Raw genomic sequence first — 17,972 nt, forward strand, 5'->3', positions numbered from 1 at the left:
ATTATTGAAAATTGGGGTTATAGAAAGGGAAAGATTACATATTTATGCCATATAATCGAGAGCTTAGAGCATAGTTGAGACTAAATCAATTGGTCAGTGCTGGGGAGATTCAGAAGAGAGAGAGGAGTAGACTGAGCAGTGAAGGAAGAAGGAAGAGAAGAACAGGAGGGAGAAAAACAAATAGTAAAAGATGCTTTGATAAAAAAGAAGAGGAGTTAAATCTACACCCCCCCCCCAATTACAATCTGCACCCCTTTTCTAATTTTTTAATATTTTCTGATGCCCTCTTACATGTGCTTCCCATATTACCCATGTTCTCCAACCATTTTTCTTCAGTCTCTCTCTCTCTCTCTCTATATATATATATATATATATATATATATATATATATATCTCTATCTCAAAACTCTCACTCCTCACCTTTCAAAAAAAAAAAAACTCTCACTCCCTCTCTCTATCTCTTACTCTAGTCGGCGGCGATGGACACCAAACCGAGTCGCTAAAGCTGGCCTGCGACAGAGAAATTCCTGCTCAGCTGTAGAAGACGGACGCTACCGCTGCGGATCTTTCACCCGAGTGCCCCTACCGGTGCCCGATTCCATCTTCGCCATCCGGCCGACACGACAGTGGACCTCCATCAATCGAAGCGTCTCTTCATCGTCAACCTGTTGGTGGTCTCGGATCATCCATGCACTAGCTGTAGAGAGAGAGAGTCGAAGGCTCGAAGTTCATGATCCTCTGACGGTTTCTAGGCAAGTTCGGGCAACTCCGGCGTCCGGCCCCTCCACGACGGCACACCAGCACCGTTCTCTTCTTCTCAACGTCGCCGTCACACTTCTGGTGGGAGTTCGTTCAATTTTCGACTATGGAGAAAGAATCGACGACGAGAGGTTTTTGGAGCTCCAGCGATCATCATCGAATTCGGGCCACCGATGACTTGCATGTGGTATGAAAATTGATCCCCTCGTCATACTCTCACGTTAGTCTACTTAGCTTTTCAATTCGATCGATTTTGACTGATTTTGGTTTTGGGGTTGCTTTGGCCCAATCGCTGTCTTCGACGCCAGCAAGTTTTTCGGCGATCTTCTAGGCTATTCGAGGTATGAACCTTCTTTTACTCGTTGTGCTCTACACGCAAAGAAGTTGAAGATCGGTGTGTATTTTGCTATGTGGTGGGCTCTAAATGTGGTGTTCAATATTTACAATAAGAAGGTGTTGAATGTGTACTTGTTCCCTTGGTTGAACTCCACTCTGTCTTTGGCATATGGGTCTTTGATCATGTTGGTGTCTTGTGCTACCAAGATTGTTAAGGCGCCCAAGACTGATATGAATTTTTGGAAGGCTCTTTTTCCTGTAAGTTTGATTTGAGTTTTGTTTGGCTGGTTCCTTTTGAATTGTTTTTGGTTTTGTGTGAATGATGGATGGAGTTTGCTGAGAAAGTGAGGGTTTTAACTTGTTCTGCTTTATGGTCTTTAGATTTTATTTTGTTTTTGAAAGTGAGTCAGGATTTTTGAAGGTCTTTGGTTGTGAAGATAACTATTTTGTTTGGATGCTGAGAAATCGAAGGAAAAGAAATTAAATGAAAGTTCTGATATCAAATCAAGTTGAGAAAATTATTGGTATAATTGGTTTTCAGTTTTGATGGAGTTTTGATTATTTCTGCCGTTGTCTTTGTTCACTGTGGTTGGTGATCGGTCTGTGTCACTGTGCTTCTAATGCTTTGGCCCCCTCTCTGATTGCTGCAGAAGCTTTGGCTCTACAACTGGTCTGTTCTCTCTTTGCAAAGCGGGTTTGAGAGGATGAGATGCAACTTTGAGTTGGTTGGAGAATAAGGCTAATATGGGAAACAAATGTAAGAGGACATCAGAAAATATTAAAAAATTAGAAAGGGCAGATTGTAATATGGGGGGTGCAAATTTCACTCCCCAAAAAGATATGGATTAAGACTGAAAAGATCAAAATACCCTTAAAAAATTGCCAACTGATAGTCTCCGTAATTGAGTTAAAGGTTCTAGGTATCAAAGTTCAGTCGGGGTCAGTACGTCAGGCACCATTCTGAAGTTTTTCAAACTTAAGGTACGAAAATTTAGAATGACCGAAATGTCAGGTACTGGACAGACCATTTTCCCTTAAATATATGCTTGGCTTTTAGCTCCATTTTGTAGATTGTGGTTTGAGTTTTTTTTTTTTTAAAATTATTATTATTATTATTTAATTAACAGAAAACAAGCTACAACATAAAGCCTCTACAAACACCATTTCCCAGCTGATCCAGATGAAACGCTGGAAACACAAAAAGGGGAAGGCAATGATGCGAAACAGCAGAATCCCTATCTCTAAGATCAAAAGAAGCTAGTTTGTCAGCTACAAAATTAGCCTCATGAAATATATGACGAAATCTCATAAACTGGAAGAAAGTTACAAGCTTTCTGATGTCTTCCACTAGAGTCTTGGTATGCCAAGTGTTTGGCTCCAAAACCAGTTGGCGTGCAAACTGTCTTTTTTGAGCTTGTGCGCAGGCGTGCCAGCACCGCGGGGTGCAGTCATCGGGGGAGTCCCTTGACCTGACTTCTTCTTCAAGCGTTGTGGACGAGGAGAGCACCAACCTCGCCACAAGGTTCTTCTCTAGCCTTCCGAGAAAGGACTTTCTGCCTTACGGATAAGAACTTTGGATGTGATCTCTTCGCGTCACCGGATCGATACTCAACGTTGCAGGCTGAGCAAAGCAATCACTGGGAAATTCGGAAAAAGCACAGGTTTTGCTAAAGCGTAACTTTAGCTTCGCTGGGTTGCGAGGGCGTTACCCTTACTTCGCTGGTAGTATCGGTAGCAGTAGCACTGGCAGTCGGATCTTGGAGAGACTAGGACTGGAAGTACGGTCACCAGGTTTCAACAAGGTTGAAGGTTTGCTCCGGGGAGGCTTTGTAATCGCTGGGATTGATTGATTCGAGAGAGGTCTTTGCTGTGTCGTCTTTAGCCTCTATATATAGGTTGCTCGTAGATTCACTTTTCCAAATATGAATGAAATACTATATTTTAGGCTACAGTTATTGACTTTGAATCAAATCAAAACTCTTAATAGTTTTGATATTATCGTAGGCGATAATTAATAATTATCCTCTGTCGCCGCTAGAATATAGGCAAAGATTAATTGCCTCTTAGAGTCCTTGATGTAATCTTCTTCTTAGCAACGTAATTGCCTCAAGGACTGATTCTTGGATATTGCCTTCGTGAGCACTACATAGCTCGCGACATGCAATCATGTATCCCTTGTTTGTTGCAATCAAGGATAATTGCATCATTCCATATACTGACTATTTGCATGGGAAAGTATTGATTAGCTGGTGGCCCACCTTAATTGCATATATATGTATATATCTCTTCGCGACCTCGCGAGGTATTTTTGCGAGGACTCCCTTCAACAGCCTTTAATTATGCATATATATGTGGGGCTACACATAATGAACCATGCATGGCTTTTGATCTCTTGTACGTCCACCATGCCTCTCTTAATTGAACCATGCATTGATAAACAAGATTGCATATATCATATAATAATCCTTGATGATTGCAAGCAAGGTGATTGCATGCTTCCTTCCTCTCCCACGTCCAACTACCATCAATTGCATGGGAAAGCTTAGCTGGGCCCACCTTGATACTTAATTGATCAACCAATGACCTTAATTGCATGGGAAGTATATATGGCCAACTCGATCTTTGCAAGCACTACGTAGCTCGCCCGCGCTCGCGTCCTTAATTATCTTCGCGGGCAATCTTTAATTGTAATATATATCTTCAGCTGCAAGTCCACGCCATTTATTCCTTAAGCAATAAGAACCCATGCTTGCACATCCACATCCTTCCCTCCTGCTCAATCTTGGTAATCAAGCAAATCATCATATTTAATTATCAAATATTTGATAATTAATTGTAAATCGATGAATATCCAGATTCGCTTCAAAATTGCTTGGCCTCCAAGTAGGCTTTATTTGGCCTCTAAACAATGTATTCCGAATTTGTCGCAAATAAATAGTTTGGGCCACCAATATTGGCTCGGTCCTCTTCGAGTCCCCCTTATCGGGAAAAAAATGTTATTTTTGGGTTCAAACACCAAGGAGTATAAGTTATTCCAAAAATGCAATCAATAAGGAGTTTAGAATATCCCTCCACCCACACCTTAGAGAAATTGTAAAAATATGCAGCATTCAAACCATCCCTAAGTGCAATAGCTTCAGCACAAAGAACATTAGTCTCACCAATTTTCTTTGAAACAACAAATAAAGGATAGCCATCAGTGTTTCTCAAGACAAAGCCAATAGAGGCCTTACAAGCTTTCACCGAGCCATCAAAATTAAGTTTAATTTGATCATGATCAGGAGGCTGTCATTTGGTGTGATAGTACTTAGAAATCTTGGTATTACACTTTTTAGGATTTGGTTTCTAATATTGGATCCCAATATTGCAGCCCGAAAAAAGGTTTGAGTAGGGGAATGATCCAACTCTTGGAAAATGAGCTTGTTTCTAGAATGCCAAATAGACCGAGCTAAAATGAGAAGGTGAGAAATGACTTCTGGAGAAATAGCCGAATTCTTAAATAAAGATTCTAACCAATTAATAAAAGAAGCATTCCAATGCACAGGAGTAGGAGAATTACCAGAAAGATTCCAAACAGCTTTTGCAACTCATAAACAGATGATCTATACACTCAACTAGTCAACTGTGAAGCGATTATTGTTCTCGTTGAATCGGTTTGATTTCACAATTACTGCCTCAATCTTTAGGACAATTGCAAAACATGGGCTTTATGGACTATCGACTTCTTTTTCTTTTTTGCACTAGATATGGACTTTAAATGGGCTTTGCAATTGGAGCTTGTGCCAATAATACTCTGGGCTCACACTTATGGGTTCGAGCGATTAGGCTCGTGCTTCCTTTAGGCGTATTTGTCGGCTTTCGGGCTATTTTTATACCCCACCGGAGAAGTAAAATGTCACCAAGTCAAATACAACGTAGAGTCTACTGTCAGAAATACCAGGCTTCACTTATTATGCTCCAACTGCATGGAACACAATCATCAGGGGACAACTCAGAAGTACCAATAATACTTTCGGTAAGAAGTGACCGATGGTCCTTTCCTTTAAATCATTTTAACCAGGGTTTTTATCATAGGTGGGGTCTGAACTATGTCTGACCGGACTGAATGGTACCTGGACTTTTAAAATGATCAAATAGGTACCTGAACTTCCAAAACCACATCATTAAGGTACTTCCGTCTATATTCCGTTAATCATCCGTTAATTGCAGGGATAAATCAGACATTTCACCCAAATTGACCACTAAAATGACTGTTATAACCTCATCTGATATTTTGTCCATTTCCCTCCTTTCTATCTTAATTTCCCTAAAAAAAATTGACTCTTCCCCCCAACACTATTCATGTAAAACTTTTCATCAAATTTTACCTCCAATTATTGTCTTTCGATAAATAATAATCAATATCTCAACATCAAGTTTTCTTGAATAATTTTTATTGTTCTTCAAAAATTAGCCTAACATAATGAAATACCAAATTATTCAAGTTTTACCTCCAATTATTGTCTTTCGATAATAAAATTAGCCTAACATAATGAAATACCAAAATTAGCCTAACATAATAAAACTTTTCATCAAATTTTACCTCCAATTATTGTCTTTCGATAAATAATAATCAACATCTCAACATCAAGTTTTCTTGAATAATTTTTATTGTTCTTCAAAAATTAGCCTAACATAATGAAATACCAAATTATTCAAGTTTTACCTCCAATTATTGTCTTTCGATAATAAAATTAGTCTAACATAATGAAATACCAAAATTAGCCTAACATAATAAAACTTTTCATCAAATTTTACCTCCAATTATTGTCTTTCGATAAATAATAATCAACATCTCAACATCAAGTTTTCTTGAATAATTTTTATTGTTCTTCAAAAATTAGCCTAACATAATGAAATACCAAATTATTCAAGTTTTACCTCCAATTATTGTCTTTTGATAATAAAATTAGCCTAACATAATGAAATACCAAAATAATTTTTATGTTAGGCTAATTTTTGAAGAACAATAAAAATTATTCAAGAAAACTTGATGTTGAGATGTTGATTATTATTTATCGAAAGACAATAAAATTATTTTGGTATTTCATTATGTTAGGCTAATTTTTGAAGAACAATAAAAATTATTCAAGAAAACTTGATGTTGAGATGTTGATTACTATTTATCGAAAGACAATAATTGGAGGTAAAATTTGATGAAAAGTTTTACATGAATAGTGTTGGGGGAAGAGTCAATTTTTTTTTAGGGAAATTAAGATAGAAATGAGGGAAATGGACAAAATGTCAGATGAGGTTATAACAGTCATTTTAGTGGTCAATTTGTGTGAAATGTCTGATTTATCCCTGCAATTAACGGAGGATTAACGGAATATAGACGGAAGTACCTTAATGATGTGGTTTTGGAAGTTCAGGTACCTATTTGATCATTTTAAAAGTCCAGGTACCATTCAGTCCGGTCAGACATAGTTCAGACCCCACCTATGATAAAAACCCTTTTAACCAAGTTCCATCCCCAGTCGGCAATTCTCTCAAACCTATGCTTCCTATAGAAAGTTAGAAACCAGCTAAACTGTCCTTGATCGAATTGCAAGATGATTATCTCATTGCCATAGAGCTTCCTAGCTCATATTGGTTGCTCTATGTTTGATCGTTGTACGTGCTCCATCACGAGTCATTTATATGATCGATAAGTTCCAAGGACACAAATACTGGGATAGCCTACTGACCGGGGTTTCTGCGTTATCTAATTCCAACTGGCCGATCTTGTTGGCTTTAACAAGTGTCAGTGAACAGCCTAATGAGTACTGACGTAAAGGGACCTACGCAGAGGACAACCACGAGCCTTCAAATATGTATGTATGTGCGCGCGCATAGTACATATATATATATATTATTATTATTTTTTTCCTGCTTATTCTTCCCTACAAAGACGTATGCAATAATGTTGTTGGATCTAGTGTAGGTGATGCTGACACTGCTCTCGCTGATGCGTCTCGCTCTTGGTTGTTAAAGCCTGCAGTTTCTCTGTCATAAAAAAAAAAAAAAAGCCTGCAGTTTCTCTTCTTCATGCGTTAACCCTCTCTCTCTCTCTCTCTCACTGTGTGTGTCTGTATATATTTATGTACATGTACCAATATCTATATGTGTGTGTACGTGTAGTAGGCATTCATATATAAATGGACGATCTAAAGAGATGTCCTCCTTAAATCTGAAATGTGAGGATATTTTACTTTTAGTATGTAGTTTAATAATATAAATAATTCATTCTCTAGTTACATATACACATATAAATTTTATAATAGATTATCTAAATCTGAAAACGTTTAACCATTTGATTAGTATAATATTGATTGTTTTAATTTTATCTAATGGACTACATTTGTCTACACAATTTTGAATGACCAAATGACTATGAATTTGGTTGATTTTTTATGAACACAATTCTTGCATAGAAATTTAAATGATCATTTGTTAAAATCATTGAATTATGTTATATACTACTGTAAAATATGAAAAATCCTCAAATTCTTAAAGCAAGGAGGCCATCTCTAAAACGGACCTCTACCACACACACACACACACATATATCCATCTTATTAACCAGAGAAAAAAAAACTATCTGCATCTCTCTCTCTCTCTCTCAGTTTCTAATTACATCATATTTTCCTGCAACCGCTACTACGTGCTGCCTATAACATTGCAGCTTATGCAACTATAGATTTTTCATTTTCTTTTAAATAGAAAGAAATGTATAGTTCTTAAGTAGCACAATTCCCCCAATGCTCCTGTGGAGTTCCTAAGGAAATCAAAAACCAGACTATCTATATCATCAAGCAAATAAAAATACAACCAAACTTGCAGTTGCCTAAACACGGGATTTAAACTACTTTAGCTTTCTTCAATAAGCGGCATAGACAAAAGAACATCATGGTCACTGCCGTATGAACAAGTGAAGTGAAGATGCAGACTAGTCTTATTTTTTTCTTTGGTTTCACTTCCTTTCTGATTTAGCACAAAATAATAGACTTAACGCACAGCTTCCATACCATGTTAAGCAACAATGTACTTGCCGTAAAAGTTTAAATTGTCGAAAAATATATGGGCCAAAAATGTATCAAGTAGATAACAAACACGAGTGCTCTCACAATTATCGAAAGATATATTCATATGTAGCAAGCAATGTTTTGAGTTTATGGTCAAGAACTGTCCTTTTTATATCTAACTGAAGATCTTTCTGAATAGCACATAAACATATGCCTTTATGCAAAGAAAAACTAAGAAGGAAACCAAACATATACGCAATCAAATCTTAAAATGAACGATTTAAAGACTGTCCCAACCCGAGATGAAGGTTTCCTCTAGAGATGGATCTGTACCTATGCCAAGGCACTAGCTTTCCATCTCCATTTAAAGGTACAAGAGACATGGATGCATACTTTATTTCTCATAGTTGACGGAAATGTCACTTGTCATGAGTACTCCTGGACTAGCATCGCCTATAAGCTAGGTAGCTTGCCTATATCATCTAGAAGGAGGCTCCTGGTCTTTATTTGGCTGAGAAGAATGGGCAAGCTTTGTAATCATACTCATCAAATTTTGGGGCGTTGCTCTCTGCATAGACTGGCTACTTGGGTATACAGAATTGGCCAAGAGGTTTTGATGAGGATTTTGCATATGGAGGTTGAACTGTCTCGGAATATTGATCTGATGATCCGCTGCATCCGTGGTAGCATGCGAAGGAAAATAAGCTTGCGTTGTTCCAGTAGATAAAGACAATGTGGAAGGCAAGGACGCCACATTGAAATTGTGGGGATCTGTATGTTGAGATGTCAATCCATGGCTTCCTAATTGATGAGATAGGGGAAAATTTGAAGACTGATTGTGATCCCAATTGTGAAAACCGTAATTAGGCATGGCATTACTATTGTTCAGAAGACCCGGAAAGAACAATGGATGATTGGTAGTAGCACTACTTCGGGTCATCAAGAAGTTGTTTGATGATGATGAACCATGATCGACAACATTCCCTCCTTGCTGTCGATGATCATCTTCATCTGATTCTTCCACATCTTTATCATTTTCTCGATCTTTTTCATCATCATTTGTTGATCTCCAAATATTGCTTCTAAACCCTTGATCTCCAATGTTTTGATCAAGAGATGATGGAATGATATTCAGGAGTGACTGATGATTCATTAGGCCACCACCGCCATAGCTCCCGGGGGCAGGAGGCATCATCGGAAGAGGTGGAAGTTGGTCGATATCATCCTTGGCCGCGTCAAGCAACCAATCGACAACTTTGCTAGGCTGGTTAAGGCCAAGCCTATCTTGAAGATCATATAACTGAATAGCAGTAGGTACCGAAAGCCTCACGCGCCGGTCTCGCAACCCTCTCACAGTGCAAACTTTGCTATGCCTGTCCTTTCCTCCAAAAGCACGCGACACACGTACAATCCTTGGATCTTTACTTAACCTCATCCATGGTGCTACTGTTGTTGAAGTACTTGAACGAGAAATAGATGATGACAAAGCTACTCTTGAGGTCTTGCCAGCTTCATTATGAGTACTTGAATTTCCTTCTGGTCCCTGTACATCTGCTTCATTAGTATTGGGACTCCTAATCATCTTATGTGTACTCTCTCGTCATTAGTTGACTATTGGGAAACTTATCATTTCAGCTCAAGATTACTCGATTTCTGGTCTCTTTGATGCTTCTCCTCGATCTTCTCCATATCCGAAAAGAAAAACAAAAGGGCAAGTAAATAAAACGATCAAAAAATATGTGTGCTGCGATGAAATACAAATGATGATCCATGAAACTAATTCAAAGTGGGAGATGCTATAGAATGGATTCATGTAACTAAAATCACAGGAGCTTAAAATTGAAGGAGATCAAAGAGCCTTGAAGACGTTTAATTTAGTTTTACACTATTAATATTGGACTAACCTCCCAAGTTCCCATTTCTCAGCTGCAGATAAAAATAGGGTAAGGAAGAAATATATGTTATAAGAGCTATGAACTGCAAAAAACTAATAATTACATGCGATGATGGTAGAACTACTTATTTAAAATTGAACCAACTTACATGAAGCAAAAATCCTCTCTGGTTCTGTTGCTGACCAGTTTTTTGTGCTTCACTATCACAGCGACGATGAAGAATATATAAAAGTATTTTTGTTTTGCGTGGTTGAATTTGCCTTGTAAATTTGGTAGCTAGAGAACTGAACCAATTAAGTGGCCGCCCATTCTGAGGATCGAAATATTCTACTAGTGTGTCGAGAATAAACTTGTTGAAGAAGAAGAAGAAGAAGAACAAGTAAGTGAGAGAAGCAAGGCCGGTCGCGCCGGAATTCCACACCGACCAAGCTCCAAGGAAAGATAAAGCAGTGGCAGATACGAGCCCACGTGGCACATTCACAATCAACTCATCAAAATGAATGTGCTAGCAGTAATCAGTGTATATCTCATCATTTTCTCATCACGCATAATACTAAACAATGATTGCACCAGTAACAAATTAAGAGAGTTAATAATCTAATTAAATCCTTTAAAAAAAATAATCTAATTAAATCATGAACAATTCTTAGATTCACTCATAAAATGAACGAGCATATTCATCTCCATTGTCGATGACCATACTTTTACTTAATAAATTTATAATCCAACGGTCCATATATTAAATTAGTCTTTAAAGATCATTTTTGTAAAAAATCAATCTAATTGAAAATTGTTTAATTATCTAATTGAATCAAAATGGATGGTTCTAACAACACTTACTACTATTATGATGAACCGTCCATGTATTTCATAAAAATGAATAACTAAAAAGTCTTCAATTTGATTTATTTTTTTACATATATAATATTTGTATTACGTTATACAACATGAATAGTTATGTTAGAAAATTATAAAGTTATTATGTGTTAATCGCAAGAGATGGTGAATAGCTTATTCACCCAAGGGGTAAACTTAACAATTGTTTTTAAATCATTGCATGGATTCACTCATAGAATTAGGATGAGGATGATGTTATTTACGCTTTTAGAAAGTGATATATTTTCTCAAAAAATTTAAAATGTAAAATAAGTTTAAAGTAATGTTAACAACTTTTTTTTTTTTTTTTTTTAGAATAAGTAATGTTAACAACTTCATATGTATAGTTTTGTAGGCAAAGATATACGTAATGTGTGCTTTGGTCCTAAACAATGCTTCATTAGATAATTATGAAATTAAAATTTCAATTGGGGACCATACTTGCTGCACATTCGAAAGTGAGGAGTTATGCTTTATCGACAATTGTCAAAAGGGTTTTGCTATATCCTTTTCACATGCACGCCTGTAGTACCAAGAAAGATGAAGATGTTCATGTGAGCAATTAAAGCCCTAGTAGCTCAAGTTTTCATCCCAATATTATCCACTCATGATGCATGTGGTCCAATTTTTTTGAGAATACATATCTCGTTAGACGGTTTATTTAACAAATTAATTGTGTTTACCCGTAAGAGCAAGTTCACCCGTAGTCAAGAAATGTCAAGGTCGAAAAGTTAAGGTGTCGACCAGTCAAGTAACTGTTCATTGTCATTGGACATGAGTTTCCACCCGTTTTTTTTCTTGATCGACCTATCAAGACTGTCCATTTTCACTGTTCATCGATTCTTAACTGTTCATTTTCACTCTTCATTGAGTTTTTTAACTGTTCATTTTCACTGGTCATTGAATTTTTATTTTTTTATTTTAAAATTAAAATATATTTGATATAAATAGATGATAATAATGGAGATTTATAGATAATTAATGTCATAATTATGTAAATATTTTTCTAATATTTTTGATGGAAAAATTATGAGCCACCTACAGTTGCTGACAATTTATCTTGAAATAAGTGAAATCACATGTGATCCCCAGAAAAATTTATCGAGATAAGGTGAGATCATTTAGAATAATTTGACGTTCTCGGTAATTATTAGGGTTTTCGGAAATAAGTATTGGGATTTTTCACAAGGTGGAATCTCCAAAGTTTGTTTGGAGTCTATAATAAAGTACGCGACGTTACGAGTCTGTGAGAATTTTCGGGGAATTTTTCCGACACCGGAACTATTTATTTTGAATTTCAGAAGTTTAGGAATTATGGAAATTCATTTTAAATAAAAAGAAATGCTCTGGCATGATCTGGACCGTTAAAAAGTCCACCGCTTGATCAGCACCGTTCTTCTGAAATGAAACTCAGGCTATAAATAGCCCTTAGATCGAATCACTGTCCCAGATCATTTCAGAGACGATTAGACCTCTCGACCAGTTTCTGCTCCTCGATGACCCGAAGCCACGACCTGGACAAAACTCCTCCGTCCGACCACCTCTCCGCGGCGAACCACCGGCAACAGCTTCGTCTCTCCTTCACCTACGTCCCTGCGTTCTCGGATTGTACATGCATTGACGGTGAACAAAGAATCGATGATGAGAAGCTACGGGTTTTCCGGCGAAGTTCCTGCAATCTCTGGCGATCTTCGGGATTGCATGAGGTACAGAAGTTGATTCTCTTGACATGCTCTACGTTATGCTAAGTTTAGTTTCTGAATTCGATCGATTGTTGACTGATTGGGTTTCTGGGTTAGCTTCACCAGCGCGTCTGTTTCTCTTCTCTCTCCGCAGACGTCACCCACGTTTGGGTGTGGGCCGAGCTGGCACAGGCCTTGGCTGGGTCAAGGAAAATGTCATCCTCTTGCCTTTTTTCTTGACTTCGGTCAAGAAAGTTCATCATTTGCCCGGTCAAGATTGTGTTGGTGGAAGAGAGATTTTGGGGTTGGCCGGTCACCACCTCACCAAATCCATGCTTTGCCCGGTCAAAGAGGAACCGGTGGACTTGCTCTAAAGATTTGTTGTTCTGACGTTTTGTTGTTCTGACGTTGAAGAGCCATACTTAAATTTATGAGTTCAAATCTCCCCATTATATGACTGGTTGTTTCAATTACAGTTTAAACACAATTTCACTTAGTTAATTAATTAATCATGCAAATTGGTAGTGTTCTATGCGAAATCTCCTCCATATATACATATATACATATATATATATATATATATATAATTGTGCATCATAGTCAATTGAACTCAAAGATCATACGATTATTTCATAACTATAACACTGATTAGACATAATATATGTATATTAAGTATGCATGACATAATGTGTGTGTATATTCAAGCAAAGAGATAGGGGGTGCCTGGGAAATTCTAACCAATGCAAGCAGATGTAGATTTCATGTGGGCGAGGATTAAGTTTACGGCGACAAATATTGGAAAGAAGCCACTAGTAGTTCTTGGATATAGCATATTATATATCATGCGCTACAAAAGTTGTGGTCTCCATATATACACAATACAGTAGCACTACACTAATTAGCCACAGCATGTGTATGATAGCTACTTGAAACAATGAGAATTGAGAAATATTAGCTAAGCTTACCTTATAGATGAGGGACCGATTCATATTGTTTGTAAAAAGACCCACTGACTAGGACAAGTTTGGCATAAGAGGACCACGCACTACCTTTTTATCTTGCAGAGAGATATGCACGGAAGTAGATTCAACACCTTGATGACCTAAAAGATAGCAGCTGACACCAGCCCTAATTGCTCTCTTCAAATTACTCGCTTCAAAATCACCCCTAGTATAATAATCTGTCCATTCCTTTGACTAATCGGTCCTCAATAATATGTAGAGTGGTTTACTGGTTTTCTTTCTGATGGCTTTCCTACCTATAATGATGGCCCAGAACTTAATAACCCTAGCTAGCGCTACTCTTATTTTATTGTTGGTTGTGTTTCATCAGTGCTCCAGGCTCCAGCTAGCTAGGTAGCAAAATCAGCATAATATGTAAGTAAAAGAGCAATCATGAACAGTATCACTTAGTTTCCGTTTTGTTGTTTTTACTCATCAGCAGAACAGAATCAAAGAGTTTCTGTTCGTCTTGAAATATTAGGCCTACTTCTTTATTAGTTATTATATCACCACATGACACATATACTGTCAGAGAAGAGAGAGAGAGAGAGAGAGAGAGAGAGAGAGAGAGAGAGTAAAGTTCTGGTGTGTTTTGCAGGGAAGAGAAAGAGACGGGACATGAAGCTTTTTTAGGGTTTGGTATGTGTCTCTGTTTAAAGAGTGTAAACAAGCAGTGATGGGAATCTCAAGAAGAAGAAGAAGAAGAAGAAGATCGAAGAGGCCAGAGCAGCAGCAGGCCAGCAGTAGCAGAAAGGCACTGCTGAGAGTGTTGGCAGTACAACTAGTGATCGAGGCAGCTAGCTAGAGTGAGGTGATATCGATTCACAATTAAACGATGTTATTACTGATCGAGTAGGTCGATCTGACTAACTGGTTATGTAATAAAGCGAAGCTTAAGGGGTACGTATTGGTGTTGGCCCCAAGGTCAAAAATGGTCCCCGGGATTCCAGACACAAGCTCTTCTGTCAGCTCACGACTAATCGACCTCAACTTTCTGAATCTACTCCTACACCCCTGCAGTATTACCCTTCTATGCATCGATCCCACCATCACCATGCTCTGTCAAATTTCTTACCAACAACTTGTTTCTCTCATCGTACGATTATGTAAATGTGTGTGTGTGTGAGGTATTAGGTATGTATGTATATACCACATGCATGAGCATATAAATTAAACCACCCTTTTAACTTATTTGCCCTAATTTCATCTTCATACAAAATATTATGAGCCGGCCGTGTGTAAAGAAATTAATATATACTACTTAAAAACAACTCATATATGTATGATACATATGGAGCATAAAATCGACAGCTATTTCATAAACAGTGTTGTGTGAACGGCTTTCTAATTAACTCACAAAACCAATCTTGATTAATTTCATTCGCACCTACAACTACTTGGTTACATGAATTACAACGTTCTCGACAGAGCACTAACTTAGCTATTAGCCTATTAGGCCATCTCCAACTGAAATGGCTAAAAATAACTCTGGGCTAAATTTTAGCCTTGAATTATGTACTATTCATCGATCTGACATCAACCGTCTCCAATCCGTCAAGGTTAAATTATAGCCCTAAAATATATTTTAACATTTTAGATATGTTATATATATATATGTTCTTATTTTTTTAAGTCAATTGACTTATAGTAATTGAAATCATTTTTATGATAAAAAATATTTTTTTCGGTTGTATTTTTTTTTAAAGATAATTAAAAATATCTTTAGCTGATTTTAAAATGGAATAAAACTAATTTCGAAATGGAATAGAGCTGATTTCGAAATGAAATAAAGTTGAATTCGAAATGGAATCATATTTTCAATATTTATTTATTTTATCAAACATTTATTTCTTTTTTTTTGAAAGGGAAAACATTTATTTCATAATAACTTAAAGTTACAAGGAAAATTTATTGATAAAAAAAAAGTTACAAGGAAAATTTATTCATAAAAAATAAAAGTTACAAGGACATTTGAATAGATTATAACAATTTATTTGGGCAACATTAATTACTCGTCCGAGTCATTAAATTGCATTTCTGGGCGGTACTTATTCGACGACGAACCGAATGACGGAAAAAACTCAAAGCGCCGAATTTTCTCCATTATTTCCCTTTTCTTTCAGTCATAATACTCTTTACTCAAATGAGTAAAATTGATGGTTTGCATTGCTAAAATAGTTTCTTCCCTATCACGCTCTCTTCTTTCTTCCTTTAGTTGATCTCTTCTTGCCTTTTCCTCCTTTGACTTATTGAGATCTTCTCTTAGTTGATTTAGGTGTGCCACCGCTTCTTCTTCGATGTTATTTTCGGCTTCTTTTCTCTTGGCAAGTCTTCTTCTTGCTGCATTTCGCCCAATTGGCTTAGGATTTTTGGTTGGAGTAGTTGTTGGTGGAGAATAGGTGGAACTTGTGATGATAGGTTCAACATCATCATCTAATGAGAATGAAGAATTTTGTTGTGATGTTGGTGTGTTATAAATAACTTGTGGTGTATCTTCAAAAGTCGCCCACTTACATTCTTTGGCCAATTTGTAACAATTGAGAAAATGAAGTTTTTTTCCTCTGTTGTAGTCTAGAAAATAATCTTCTGATTCGCATTGCTATAAAATGTATGTTTAAATTATGAGGACAATTACATTTAATCTACATAACAATATGATACAAAATTTAAAAAATCACATTGTATTTTAAAATAAATTTTTCTTTGAAAAAATACTCACTTGATCTTGAAGATTCACTACAACAAAAGTCCTCATTTCCGACGAAAATTTCCGACAGCACAGAATTGCCCTCGCAAAAGAACTCTTTTTCCGACCACAAAAATGGTCGTCGGAAATGTTCTATCAAAATATATTTTATTTCCGACGGATAATATGCTGTAGGAAAAAAGTTCCAATTTCGTCGGAAAAACAAAAAAATGGCGGGACATTTTGGCGCTAGTATTATTTTCGACGACATTTTGTATCGTTGGTAATGGTAAACCTATTTCCGAGAGGCAGTTGGCTTTGTCGGAAATGATTTCTTAATTTCGAGGGCAACAAAGTACCCTCGCTAATGAACAAATTATTTCCGACGGCTAGTGACTCTTGGAAATATTTCTCTAAATTGTATTATTTAATTTTTATAAACATATTATGTCAGAGAGGAGAATTGAGCATAAGATCTCTAACTTTTCAAAATTAATTTTACCATTTTTTCACAGGTTACTTGATAATTATATTATTAGTTTATTAGATTTGATGATTATATGTTAAAGACAAAACGATTTTAGTATATATTGGTTACAAGGTAAGATTGGATAAATCTCATAATATATATACATATACATATACATATCATATACATGTACATATTATATATATATATATATATATATAATATTTCTCAGGTGCGGATGTCCTTACCGAAATTTAGGTAAGGATTTCCTGTTTTCGACCACTTTCCGACCACATTTTTAGATCTTAACCGTTCATTTTTTAGGTCCTAATGTATAGATCAACTCTGCAAAATTTCAACCAATTTGGTGATCGTTAAGGCATCCAAAATTACAATTTACATGAACGGACCGAATCTGTCGAATCGGAACCGTTCGTATTTATAATGGTAAATTGTAGTTTTGGATGCCTTAAAGATAACCAAATTGGTTGAAATTTTGCAGAGGTGATCTATACATTATGACCTAAAAACTAAACGGTTAAGATGTGAAAATGTGGCCGGAAAGTAGGGGAAAACCGGAAATCTGTACCGTCTGCACGGTACGGACGTCCGCACCCAAGAGGCCCTGTATTTATATATATATATATATATATATATATATAGTATGAGTATATATATATATATAGTATGAGTCTCATAGTTATATATTCATGATACATATTTGTGTATTGGATTTATATAAGACTTGATCGATCGATCATGCTAATTGGGAGGTTCCACCCTAACCCAATATTATTAGTTGCGGAAGTAGATAAGAGATCATCTATGGTAAATCACGATAATGCTAATTGGTAGATTCCACGCTAACCGGGGTGCTAACTATAAATTCCGCCCTATATAGATAAGAGATCATGCTAACTAGGAGATTCCACCATAAACCCTAACAGTAAATCATGATTATGACTATCTTAACGATCGTCAATTGTGCTGAAAACTTGTATAAGTAATATACTCATGAAGACCTAAAATTGAATAGTGGAGATGTCCATACATATAATCGAAAAGTGGGTTCATAAGAGATCTCTTAAAATGGCCAAAGAAAAGATCTGTTAGTGAAGGATCACATACATACTACTATCGAAAAGTACTGTTACATAGTACTATTCATTATCGATCACATTATTCACATACATACTACATATATAGTACAACTATCCCTCCACAC

General features: G+C 36.5%; 1 protein-coding gene and 1 long non-coding RNA gene across 4 annotated transcripts; one reads left to right on the forward strand and one right to left on the reverse strand.

Annotated features, from left to right (window-relative positions):
• Window positions 1–8,277: 8,277 nt before the first annotated feature.
• LOC112189107 (transcription factor TCP13) lies at window positions 8,278–10,466 on the reverse strand. 2 transcript variants are annotated; one of them, XM_024328380.2, is made up of 3 exons: window positions 10,182–10,466; window positions 10,043–10,064; window positions 8,278–9,818 (listed from the first exon to the last, which is right to left on the reverse strand). In XM_024328380.2, exon 3 carries the CDS (start codon window positions 9,718–9,720, stop codon window positions 8,617–8,619), a length of 1,104 nt encoding a protein of 367 aa, XP_024184148.1. In that variant the 5' UTR covers window positions 9,721–9,818; window positions 10,043–10,064; window positions 10,182–10,466; the 3' UTR covers window positions 8,278–8,616. The 2 variants fall into 2 exon arrangements, with proteins under 2 accessions (XP_024184148.1, XP_024184147.1); XM_024328379.2 differs by lacking the exon at window positions 10,043–10,064.
• Window positions 10,467–12,300: 1,834 nt separating this feature from the next.
• On the forward strand, window positions 12,301–14,793 carry LOC121051807. 2 transcript variants are annotated; one of them, XR_005807050.1, is made up of 3 exons: window positions 12,301–12,615; window positions 12,709–13,967; window positions 14,191–14,793. It is a non-coding gene; the product is annotated as an uncharacterized LOC121051807 (long non-coding RNA). The 2 variants fall into 2 exon arrangements; XR_005807049.1 differs by having other exon boundaries at window positions 12,351–12,615; window positions 12,709–14,793.
• Window positions 14,794–17,972: the final 3,179 nt, after the last annotated feature.

The sequence above is a fragment of the Rosa chinensis genome, chromosome 2, assembly GCF_002994745.2.
Source record: "Rosa chinensis cultivar Old Blush chromosome 2, RchiOBHm-V2, whole genome shotgun sequence".
Classification (NCBI taxonomy): Eukaryota; Viridiplantae; Streptophyta; class Magnoliopsida; order Rosales; family Rosaceae; genus Rosa; species Rosa chinensis.

What these genes read in the sequence shown, in the direction of transcription:
- LOC112189107 (XM_024328379.2), bottom strand. Translation starts at nt 9,720, where the DNA reads ATGATTAGGAGTCCCAATACTAATGAAGCAGATGTACAGGGACCAGAA.